Source organism: Nansenia antarctica (genome assembly GCF_963989245.1).
Source record: "Nansenia antarctica genome assembly, chromosome: 17".
Taxonomy (NCBI): domain Eukaryota; kingdom Metazoa; phylum Chordata; class Actinopteri; order Argentiniformes; family Microstomatidae; genus Nansenia; species Nansenia antarctica.
The window spans coordinates 13,113,193-13,126,035 of NC_137687.1; the positions used below are offsets into that span (position 1 = coordinate 13,113,193).

General features: G+C 43.8%; 1 protein-coding gene across 1 annotated transcript; it reads left to right on the forward strand.

Annotated features, from left to right (window-relative positions):
* Nucleotides 1-4,098: 4,098 nt before the first annotated feature.
* On the forward strand, nt 4,099-12,673 carry LOC308172388 (patched domain-containing protein 3-like; the record flags this gene model as incomplete). Its single annotated transcript, XM_080547300.1, has 6 exons — nt 4,099-4,549; nt 4,739-4,815; nt 5,413-5,534; nt 6,274-6,419; nt 7,487-9,065; nt 12,628-12,673. The coding sequence occupies 6 exons, from the start codon at nt 4,099-4,101 to the stop codon at nt 12,671-12,673; spliced, it is 2,421 nt and encodes an 806-aa protein (XP_080403426.1).
* Between the last annotated feature and the right edge of the window lie 170 nt (nt 12,674-12,843).

Consider the following 12,843-nt stretch of genomic DNA (forward strand, 5'->3'; position numbering starts at 1 on the left):
ACTTACAATCAATACATTTGACTAAGCAAGTGAATCATCAATCCACAGCAGGAAGAGTAATCTAGCTCAGGCCAGGGGCCATTGATAGAAGGAAAAACCGTCTTCTATCACCTTCTTCTAAACCTAGCCTTTTTTTTTTTAGCTTTTTTTTTTAATAGACACTGGAGAAACAGAGAAACAGTACAAGGGGGGCTACAGAAGTTTTTAGGGGACACAGTAGAGGGGAAAAAGCGGGTGTCTTCAGGAGACGCAGTTAAGGTGTAGCAAGTGGTGTAAGGTGTAACAAAAAGCAGGTGTCCTCAGGAGGAGCAGTTAAGGTGTAACAAGTACTTCCCGCTTAAGTTTTTTTTTTTCTTCTAATTTTCTTCTTCAAAAACACATTACAGTTCAGGTTTCATATCACTCATTGTATGTTGGCATCGACCAGTCTCTGCTCCGTCAACTGCAGCTAGTCCAAAATGCTGCTGCTCGACTACTCAAAAAGCGTGACCACATAACAGCAATCCTGGCTTCACTCCGCTGGCTCCCAGTCCGCTTCCGTATTGATTTTAAATTACTTCTGATTGTTTTTAAATCACTTAACGGGCAGGCACCCCGGTACTTGGCTGACCTCTTGCGCCACCATACCCCATCCAGAGCCCTAAGGTCAGCTGACCAATTGCTGCTGGAGGTCCCTAGGACCAGGCTCAAAACCAGAGGGGATAGAGTCTTCTCAAAGGCTGCCCCTAGGCTCTGGAATAGCCTCCCCCTCCACGTCAGATCCACCCAGAGTGTCGAGGCTTTTAAAACATCTAAGACACACCTCTTCTCCCTGACCTTTGACCTGAGTTGAGCCTGCCTCCCGACACTGCACTTTCTGTACTTTTATTTCTGCACTTGTATTTTGTATTGCTCCTTGTTTTAGTGTATTTTTTATCTGTTTGTTCTCTTTTACTAGTGTTTTTCTGTTTTGTCGTTGTAAAAAGTGCTATATAAATAAACATTACTTACTGTATGGAATTCTCTGAATGACCTTTAACCCTATGAAGTACAGTAGGAGTACCTTTTCACCGTTGGGGCTACTATATCAGATGAATGTGATCAGGTCACTTGGGATGTCTCCTGTTAGCATAATGCTACATGATACTGTAGTCTCCTGTTAGCATAATGCTATATGATACTGTAGTCTCCTGTTAGCATAATGCTACATGATACTGTAGTCTCCTGTTAGCATAATGCTACATGGAACTGTAGTCTCCTGTTAGCATAATGCTACATGGAACTAGTCTCCCGTTAGCATATGCTATATGATACTGTAGTCTCCCGTTAGCATATGCTACATGATACTGTATGCACTTAACCAGGAAGGGGTAGGTACCACCATCTTCAGATCGACTGATGAGGTCACTGACCTCTAGATGAAGCTCCATGCTAACCCAACCCTGATTCCAATACCAGGTTAACATTCTGGATTACACTTGGATCTCAGGATCACACCAACACACTTGGATCTCTGGAATCAGATGAGAAAGCCCTGTTGAAGTCTTTATTTAGTCCTGCTCTGTCTCTCACTTTCACTCCTCCCCTCTTCCACCACCGCCCCCTTCAAAAGGATATTTTCAGGTGAGAATCGATGTCTTCGCTAATTAGCAGAGAAGCCCTAGGTGAACAATAGTCAGATGTGTGATGTGATGTGTTACGGTTTAGATTCCACACACTTCCGCCCGTTGATCAATGGGCGAAAAAACAACAACCAATCTGTTCACCATCTTCCATCAGTGTAGCTCCACTAAAATGATCACACACACAAACATTACTGATCACAACTTTGAATTCTGACACATAAGAAGCAACACTTCAATTTAAACATAAATGAGAGGCAACAAGAGTGTCCAGAGAGACTCCAAGAGGAAACAGTCTCGAAATTGATTCCTTCAAACTCCAGCCACCCTCCTCCCTCCCCCCTCCCCAGGCAGACAGGGCTGTCTGCGAGTGTTGGGGGTGGTCAGTCCCCCTCCCTCCCTCCCTCCCTCCACCGCGATGAGGGAGAAAGAATCCATTTCTCACTTGGAAGCCTGAGAAATCAATGACCCTGAGATGGGCCTGTGTGAAATGCGATATGAGTTGTGTCTCGGAGGACGAGGCGACACGTTGAGTGACAGGTGACGGACAGGGGGTTAACTGGTGTCTGTGTGCGTGTGTGTGACAGGGGTTAACTGCCAGAGAGAGAAGGACTGGTTTGAAAGTGTAAAACAGCGGCCTTCTCAGACTCGCACTTGACAATGCAAAGGAGTTGATTATTAGAAATGGGTGCGTTCAACAGAGGCGGGACGGATACAGAGAGGGCCGGCCACCGCTGAGCTGTGGTGGTTCCCTTACTGATGTAAGGGAGGGGACGTCTGTGGCGCAGGAGGTAGAGTCGGCGTCTAATGATCGCAAGGTTGAATAGAATAGAATAGAATAGACTTTATTGTCCTTGTACAGTTGCCTATACAATGAAATTATAGTGGTTCTTCTGAAGGTGCAAAAACAGAAAAACATATTCACATATTCACAAACATACACATATTCACAAACATACACATATAACATATCACAAATATAACACACTAGACAAATTAAAAAGCGAAAATGCTATAAAACAAGCTAAGAGACAATGAGGTCCGTGGTGTCAAGTGCACATAAAGACAACAATCTTAAGAAAATAAAAACAACTATAAAAGCAAGCTAAAAGACATGAGGTCAACTTGGCGGTTAGACGGCGGCTCTACCTCCTGCGCCACAGCCGCCCCCAATAAGGCATAGAGGTGTCATCAATGTATTGTCTGTATACAGTAAGTTATGAGAGAGAAAACCTCCTGTCACAGTCAAGCTACTACTGTACATGAAATGTAGATAGTCTCGTCTGCTCTCATACTGGTTCTCCCCTTTCTGGGTTAGCAGATGATGAATCTCTTTCCTTATTGCTTGTTGTTTTTATCTGTACTTGACTGCTTTTCCACCCTGCGTACCTGACACAAATCATGTTAGGGCAGAAAGGGTAAACCTTTTACGATGTGTCGGCATCAAAACACACGCTGTACAGAAACAAAGGATGTTATAACCTGACGATACATTACCATGTTACAGCTCTGGTAAACACATCAAATAAATGATGTTCGTGCAGATAGTCGGCCTGCTCTCAATGCAAAACAAGATGGTATTTTATGGTATTTGAACACTTCTAATGGTAAATGGACTGATTTATATAGCACCTTATTCCAAAGCGCTTTACAACGGCCTCTCATTCACCCATTCACACACACATTCACACACCAATGGCGGCAAGCTACCATGCAAGGCGCCGGCCCGCTCACTGGGAGCAATTTGGGGTTCAGTGTCTTGCCCAAGGACACCTCGACATGTGGCCAGCTGGCGCTTTTACCGCCGTTCTGCCAACCTTGCGATCATTAGATGCCGGCTCTACCTCCTGAGACACAGCCTCCCCACTTCACACTCCCCCTCCACACTTCACTTGGAGGTTTATTCAGAGTATGATGGTGAGTATGAGTATGATGGTGAAGTTAAAAACCTACAATAACCTCACTGCATAAAAGAGCCTGTTTACCCTCGACGTCGGTTCTGTTAATCATTCAGTTGGTTTGAGAGTTCATATAGAGGTGTTATATATGAACTCTCAAACCATAGAGGTGTTTTTTTTGTAAAAATGCTTTTACAAAAAAAAATCACTATTTACTTTGTGTCCGTTGCACTCGATATACGTGAATAATTTGGGTGTGACACAATATTGACTTTACCTCATGTTCTTTCTCATGAGTAACATAATACTGTATTAAACCATTAAACATATACTGTATTAAACCATCTCCTTGCATAAACATTCTACGGTTGACGTACTGTGTGTATGTTTTTTTCCTGTCCTTTAAGGACCTTTATGTCTAGCTTAATTGCTTTTATATCTTATGTGCTTTTATCTTATATGCAAACATATTCCTTGGGGTGAGGTCACAGCTGTGCCAGAGGAGTAGAATAAATAGTGAGGTTACTATGACACTTTCCCTCTGAGGCTCTCTACCTGCACCTTTACCTGAGTGAAGAGCAGGAGATCTACGCCGTATGATGGCTTGCCAGCACACAGACTGCATCGAGAGACCTTTGTCAAACCTTTTTGAGAAACTCGGATGGGTGGTCGGCTCTTACCCTGTGTGGTTTTTCATCCTCCCCCTGATAGTGTCGGCATGTCTAGGAGGGGGCTTTTATTTTCTAAAAGACAGAGAGGACAACGACGTCGAACGACAGTTCACACCGAGGAACGGACCCTCCAAGACAGCGAGAGACTTTGTCAGAGACAACTTCCCCTGTGACGATGTCACGTTCTCCAGCCAGAGGCTCCACTCGGAGGGGAACTACGCATCTGTCATCGCTTCCTCCAAGGACCAATCAAACGTCCTGACAGAGGAAGCCTTTGAGGACATCATCCGACTGAACAATAAAGTTATCTCTCTGTCTCTTCAAGTGGACCAACGGCTGTTGAGGTTCAGCAGTTTGTGTGCCAGGACCAATGGAGACTGTGTGTCCAATGACATACTGGAGATGATAGAATACAACGCCAGCAGAATCGAGCATATAAACATTTCTTACCCTTTGCATACACTCGATTCGAGACCACGCTTTCTGGGCTCTGCCATAGGCGGAGTAAAGACAAATGTCAAGGGTTTAGTCAACAGTGCCAAAGCTGTAAAACTCTTGTATTTCTTAGGGGATCATGACAAGGCGGACGTGTGGCTGAAGGAATTCCAGAGGATCCTGTCAGATGAGGACAGCAAACATATTGAGGTAATGTATGCATTTTTTTTGTAACATTTTTTGTAAATCTTTGGCATTAAGCAGACGCCTTATTCCAAAGTGACTTACAATCGATACATTTGACTAAGGAAGTGAATCATCAATTCACCAGTTGTAGCAGGAAGTGTAATCTAGCTCAGGCCAGGGGCCACTGGCAGTCATCGTGAAAAAGTCTTTTTTTCTTTTTCTTTTTTTTGACACTGGAGAGACAGTACAAGGGGGGCATACATATCTGTATGGATATTATAATTAATATGAAATGGAAATTATAGCGTAAAGTAAACCAAAAAATGCTACAACTTTGTGGGAGAATACATGTTAAAAAATGAAATGTTTAAAGTAACACTAACTAATATATACGTAATATAAAAACAGAATTACTCGAAAATGCAATCATATTTAATATAATAATAATACATATTTTTTTGTACTTTAAAAACAGTATTGTATGTATGTGTGAATGAGAGGCCATTGTAAAGCCCTTTGGAATAAGGAGTACCAAAGCAGTTATGGTACAGCTATGTGTGTAATACATTTATGAAAACGTCTATTGATTATCTATTGATTATGTGGAATCTACTTCTTTAGGTGTCTCACTACACCTCACGCTCCAGGCAGGAAGAGATTGAGAAACACACCACAGATGGGATTCCACTGTTTTCAATCACATATGCCCTTGCCATCTCTTTCTCGGTCCTATCCTGCCTGAGGTAAGCAATTATCACATTTCAGATTGTTTTGACCAGTCAGATACTGTAGTCTCTGAGCCATATTCTGATGTACTTGGATACTGTGATACTGTGACATTTGGGCTTCATGCCCAAAAGTCCTGATCATGAGTGGAAGCATCAGATGCGCTCATACAATATGCATGCACTGCAAGGGAAGCGCAATCAATGTTTATTTTCATAAACCGAGTATAATCTTGTAAACTTCTTACATTAAAAAAGAGTATGCCGCTCTTCTCCGTTCATGGATAAGAGCTCCCGTCAGCATGTTGCATCTTTGATTCATGAAGACACTCTGTCTAACCAGACTACGGCACATTTATGCCATCAATCAGGGATCGGATGAAACATCGGAGCTAGCGAACATGTACTGAATAATAGAACATGAACATGAGATATTGCCTCTCACCATCGATCATCCCAAGTATCTATAGTTAATGGAGGAACATTACGGGTGCGGCTGTGGTGCAGGAGGTAGAGCCGCCGTCTAATGATCGCAAGGTTGGCAGATCGGCAGTTTGAACCCCGGCTGGCCACATGTCGAGGTGTCCTTGGGCGAGACACTGAACCCCAAATTGCTCCCAATGAGCGGGCTGACGCCTTGCATGGCAGCTTGCCGCCATTGGTGTGTGAATGTGTGTGTGAATGGGTGAATGAGAGGCCGTTGTAAAGTGCTTCTTAATAAGGCGCTATATAAGTCAGTCCATTTATTCTGTGATAGGCTGGATAATGTGAGGAACAAGGTCTGGGTGGCTGCCGTTGGTGTTCTCTCTGCCGGCCTGGCTGTCCTGTCCTCCTTCGGCCTGATGTTGTACATTGGAATGCCCTTCGTCATCACTGTGGCCAACTCTCCATTCTTGACACTTGGTAAGATTATAGATAGATATAAAAGTGCATCACTATCTTTATCAGCACACTGACTTTGCATATGTGACACATTCTAATGCTTTGGTCCTCATGTCGAGATCCGATGTAATGATCTGACTTTTTCTTTCGAAAAATTTGAATACATTTCCGCGTTGTTGAAAATCAACGACACATCGCTAGTCAACTAACACAGCTTGTTTTGTGAGCCTGCTAACAATGTAAAGTAGTGTTATAGTTAACTAGGTAGCAGAGGGTATTACTCACTGTTGCAGTATTTTGGCTCGACTAGCGAGTTTGTGTTGTGATTCTCAACAACGTCGTTGAAACGTAGTTCCGTGTTTCAAAAGAAAAGTCTGAACATTTTGATTGGTTGCCGATATGAGGACCAAATAATCAGACTGTGTCACATGGAATGGAATGGACTTTATTTGTCATTGCTACAGTACAGGTACCAAACAACGAAATTTAGGAGGGGTGGCTCCCCTGGTGTTAGGAAAGAAAAAAAAAAAAACATTTTAGAAAAAGCATAAAATCACAAGAAGGTAAGGAGCTGGTTTACATCAATAAAGGCTATGTACACAATCCACTGTACTATACTGCACAGATAGTCAACTAGGGTTGTCATATTGCACAAAAGTATTTTTTCACGTTATTTTAAAGTGTCACAGTTTGCAGGCTTGAAATGTACATGTTTGTGCCTCAGCACTAGCTGCCATACAATCCGTCCGGACTGTCCTGGGCCCAGAACTTAGGCCTTTGCTGTGTTCAGGGCCTTGACGGCCCTGTGGTAGAAACAGTTCTTCAGTCTGTTTATTATTGGGGTATTATGTATTACTTAACAGGTTTATGAGGTAATTGGATCAGGATGCTTTGGTCTGTCCAAAAACAAACTAATTACGTCTTTTAAGGCTTTATGAAGCCCTCACTCCTCTAACTCGTTTTTTAACTAATGTCATGTTATACACAGTAAAACGGTGGACTTCATAAACCCTTATAAAGACCTACAGTACAGATACTTCTCGTTAATATTGACGGTTGGTCGATTGACACTTTTTCTAATTTCTCAGGTATCGGTGTCGACGACATGTTCATCATGGTGTCCAACTGGCAGCAGACCAACGTGATGGATCCGGTGGCGAAGCGAATGGCGCGCACCTACAGAGAGGCGGCCATGTCCATCACCATCACCACCCTGACCGACGTCCTCGGCTTCTACATCGGTCTCACATCCGACTTCCCATCCGTGCAGTCCTTCTGCCTGTATACTAGCACCTCTATTGTATTCTGCTACATCTACAACATCACGTTCTTCGGAGCGTTCCTGGCGCTGAACGGAAGGAGAGAAGCCTGCAACAAGCACTGGCTGGCCTGCGTGAAGATTCCGTCAGAGAATCCCGAAAAATGTTCCAAATCCTACAGTATCTGCTGTGTCGGGGGGGACTATGATAAAATCACTGGGACCGAGAAAGAGCTACCAATCAATCGTTTCTTTAGAGCGTCCTATGGTCCAATGTTGACCAAGCCATGGTCCAAAGCTGTTGTGATGTTGGTTTACGCAGGGTATTTGGCTGTGAGTATCTACGGATGCTTCCAGATACAACAGGGCATCGATCTCCGCGACTTAGCCGCTGACGACTCCTACGTTATCAAGTACTACGATGACGATCGGCAATACTTCTCAGATTACGGCCCTAACGTTATGGTTGTGGTCAGTGAGGAGTTTCCATACTGGGATAGGACCAAACGGTCTGATCTTCATTCCAGCATGAGTGACTTTAAAAAGCTTCGCTTCATCGAAGAGGATTTGTACACGTCTTGGCTCGAATCTTACGAAGCGTACGGACACAGCACCGATCTAAATCTCGACGACGAAGACGTCTTCAAAACAAATCTCTCTTCGTTTCTTAATCTGTACCCTGACTTTAAGCAAGACGTGAACTTCAGCGGCGGTGCCATCCACGCTTCTCGTTTCTTCGTTCAGACTGTGCACATAGCCAACGCCAGTATGGAGATCGAAATGGTCAACAGCTTTAAAGACACCACAGAGAAATGTAATAATATCGTCTCGTTAATGGTCTATCACCCGGCGTTCATCTACTACGACCAGTACGCTGTCATAGTGAGTAGCACCGTCCAGAACATCGGTGTCACCACAGCAGTCATGCTAGTGGTCTCCCTCCTGCTGATCCCCAACCCTCTCTGTTCCCTGTGGGTGACCTTCTCCATCGGCTCTGTGATCGTGGGGGTCACCGGTGCCATGGCACTGTGGGATGTCCATCTAGACTCTGTGTCTATGATCATTCTTGTCGTGTGCATCGGGTTCACCGTTGACTTCTCTGCACATATATCCTATTGCTATGTGTCCAGTAAGAAGTCCAGTGCCAACGATAGGGTCATCGACGCCCTCTTTAGGTTGGGTTATCCGATAGTGCAAGGGGCCGTGTCGACCGTTCTGGGTGTTGTAGTTTTGGCTGCGTCGAAAAATCATGTCTTCAGAACCTTTTTTAAGATCATGTTCTTGGTTATGATTCTAGGCTTGGTTCACGGTATCACTTTCATCCCAGTGTTTTTGTCGTTGTTTACGTGTGGTTCAGATAACGGCCAGAGTGATGAGGAGAAACAAGCGTTTAAGGGATTTGTCGTGCCGTACGATAATACTCAAGATAAAACAAAACCTGGTGAGAGGTGCGTAACCGATGACAACCACGTTTTTGGAACGGATACATTCTGCTACCAAAAACATGTTATGATTAGCACCCAGCAGACCCACATGTGCATGATGCAGAACAATCAAACGAAAATGCTTCAAGCTAACATTTGGGCCTTGGATCCGGATTGCCCAAGAGACAATAAGACAAGAGACAATAAGATAAGAGACAATAAGAATGTTTAAAAGATTATTATGATGGTCATTTCCATCCACATAACTTAAGCTATTTCATTAGTTTGATTATTTTGTTATTATTATTTTGTTATTTTTTGTATTTGTTTAATCTATTTGTAACCACTAGGGGCAGCACTTGGGATAAAGGTACTATGTGTCAGGTGATGCACCAGGAGAGGAAATGTTTTTTTACCCGAGCAAGAGAGAGGCAGCCATTGAATATGAGTGTTTGCTTGGAACTGGATAAGAAGTCAACTTAAGTGTGGATCTTGCCTGGACATTTGACTTCTTAAGTACCTAGTGAGTACAGTCTAACTGAAATGGTGCATCCGTGGTTTTTGTTGAAACTCTTTTGTTGACAAATAGCCACTACATGACTACTGGGGGGCTCCTTTATAAAATATGCTTTTAGTTTTTGTTCCTAGTTTTTCATTATTATTCAATTTGAACTTGCTGTCAAAGAGCTGAAGTGGCGGTTGGTTACCTCAGAAAGGTGCCGGCCCGGCCCATAACAAACATGAGAGCAGAAGGAGCAGAAGGTCCTTGAAGATGTCTTTGGGTCTAAATATCGCTTCTTCTATTGTTCTTCTTTTTTTTAAATGCTTTTTTCAGTGCAAAATGGTTGTACACTGTCATGATTATAGAACATTGATTTTCAGCATTCAGTTTGAACTTTTTTACTGGAGTGGGTCTTTAATTGTAGAGCCTATGTGAAACACTGTGTAATACAATGGTGTTTATCTGTTTCATAATCCAATGTTGTAATGCAAAATCAAAGTAGATCTTGATGTTCACATCGACCTGAAAATGTGAATCTGAAACCATACGATGTAATCTGTCGTTAGACAACTTTAGTGGACGTTGGTTCCTTACCAAATATTTGTATCCACTGATTTGATCGTAAATTTCAGTGTATTTTCAGTAGGTTATTTCTACACATCGTTCACATTAGTTTGATTTGTAATTAGAAGATATTTGTTTACTTTTGTTTCGGTCCTAGTTCTGTCTACCCTGTCAGCAGAGTAACCACGGCCCAGATCTGTCCCATGTCTGCTTTCTACCAAGAGAACCAGAAGTGGAAAACATAAGCTTGTTGTATTAACACTAGAACAGCCATGGTGGAATAAAAATGGTTTATATCTTTGCACTCGATCAAATTTCAGAACCCTCCTTTCATGACTTTTCCTAGATATGTGCGTTCTACCACCCAGTATCCTTACATTTTCAAAATCACATCAGGATAAGCTAGTATAAAGCTATTTTGCAGTTTTTCTGTGTAGGAGGCAGGCTAATTTACAAAGGCAGCCAACTAGTGGTCGTTGTGTGTAAATGGCAGCTTGAGCATTGTAAAGAGGGGTTTACAATGACCCCCGAGGCGGCTCTTGTAGTAGGTAAAAAGGCCCGGCTGTTCTAGTGTTAAGCGGTCCCATGAGCCAAGTGGCTTCTCACCCACTTCTGGTCCCCCACATTCAGGCCAGTGATGGCCCAGTAACTACAGGACAGGAATGGGCCACCAGGGCCACATTCATCATACCAGAACTGGCCCATGAGCTGGCCCTAGCTCTGGTCAGCCACACGTAGCCCAGAGATGGCCCAGTAACTACAGGAATGTAACAGGGCCAGATATCACTTCCCAGTACTGGACCATGAGCAAGGCCATGTAAATGGTAAATGGACTGACTTATATAGCGCCTTATTCCAAAGCGCTTTACAACGGCCTCTCATTCAACCATTCACACACACATTCACACACCAATGGTGACAAGCTACCATGCAAGGCGCCGGCCCGCTCATTGGGAGGAATTTGGGGTTCAGTGTCTTGCTCAAGGACACTTCGACATGTGGCCAACCGGGGTTCGAACCGCCGATCTGTCAACCTTGCGATCATTAGACGCCGGCTCTACCTCCTGAGACGCAGAGGACTGGTGGACTGGAGGTCTGTAGGACTGTAGGACTGCCGCCCCCCCCCCCCAGTAGCTCTGCAACAAACACCCCAGCCTCAGCTGTCACCCCCCCTCCGTCACGCCTGTCTTCCCTGACCCCCCCTACCCCCCCCCTCCCCTCCCCTCCCCCCCCCTCCCTGGACCAGATGCCTCTGCCCACACAGCGTGACGTGACATGCCCCTACAACCAGGAGAGAGAAGGAGAGAGGGAGGAGGGGAGGGGTGGGGTGACTGACAGACAGATGCAATGAGAGAGGAAGACAGATGGGGGGAGAGAGACAGAAAGAGAGAGATAGGAGACTGAGATTGTCTAAACGGATCCCTCAATTTAGGCTAAGTTTAGTAATGCAGATTAAAACCCAGAGCATGCTTTAACTACGGTACTGTACTGTATACTGTATCTGCACAAAGGGATAGTTAGATTAGATGTATTGTCCCCAGGGGGAAATTAATTTTCACACCACTATACAGTATACATATATACATACAACACCGTGTAACACAGACAACAACAGACAGTACGTGACAGATACACAGGTACACACGCTCAGCGCGGTCTGTTATTTAAGGCAACAATGGCTGCGGGGATCAGGCTTGCTCAAGCAAGCCCTTTTGCACCTTAGTGTTCTGTACCTATGCCCGGATGGCAGTGGGGCGAGGTACAGATTGAGGGGGTGGGTGATGTCCTGTTCTATTGTGGTTGCGATGCGTGAGATGGCCCTGTGGTTTAGTGCTGTGAGGTTGGGTGTGGGAAGTCCAAGTTCACCATTTGGATAGTTTGTCGGATGTTTGCATGTTTGCAAGTTGAGTCAAACCTACATAGTTCATGCCAATAAGGAAGATGTGTACCCTGTCCAACTCTATTCTCAGAAGTGGCTTCTCCTGCTATTTTATGTTGTATAAGCTCTAAATGTGGATTACGTCATTTTCTACAAATTACTGGAAAATATCGTGAGCTTAGAATGATAAGGTTCTATCTCCATTTAAGGTAGTTCAGAGATATTGAGCGTCAAAGTTTTTACATTCCATTATGTTTTGTGAGATGGAACCTTTGTATTTTATTAATTACTAACTAAAAATTAACACCACAATGGCATTAATAAACACCTAATGGATCAGATTATGTAAACTAACTCAATTTTGACCAAAAATGTAGATAGAACCTTATAATTGTCACAATGTGTTACAGCTTGATTGATAGGTTCAGTGTGATGAGAAGGGAGCCCACCAACAACAGATGCTGAGGTGATAGTAAACACTGTGAGGACTGCCTGGCTGCTGTATTGACGGTCTTGGTTGTAAAGAATACTGTTGATCTAGCACAACGTGTGCGTTAAATATTCATGTCTCCATGTAAGTGACACACCCCTGTGTAATGCAGAACTTACAACTTTGCTGAGAAGACCAAAGCAGAGATATTAAAATGATTTCGGGTTCCCATGATGCATAGGTACAAGTTGCAACAGACAACGGGAAGTGGAATGGGGGTAGGGAGAGTATAGGCGGGATGTACCTGTTATTTATGGCTTTTACTTTTACATATAACATATAACTAAGATAAAGGAAGGAATGAATGTGCTTGTGTCAAAGCACCAGT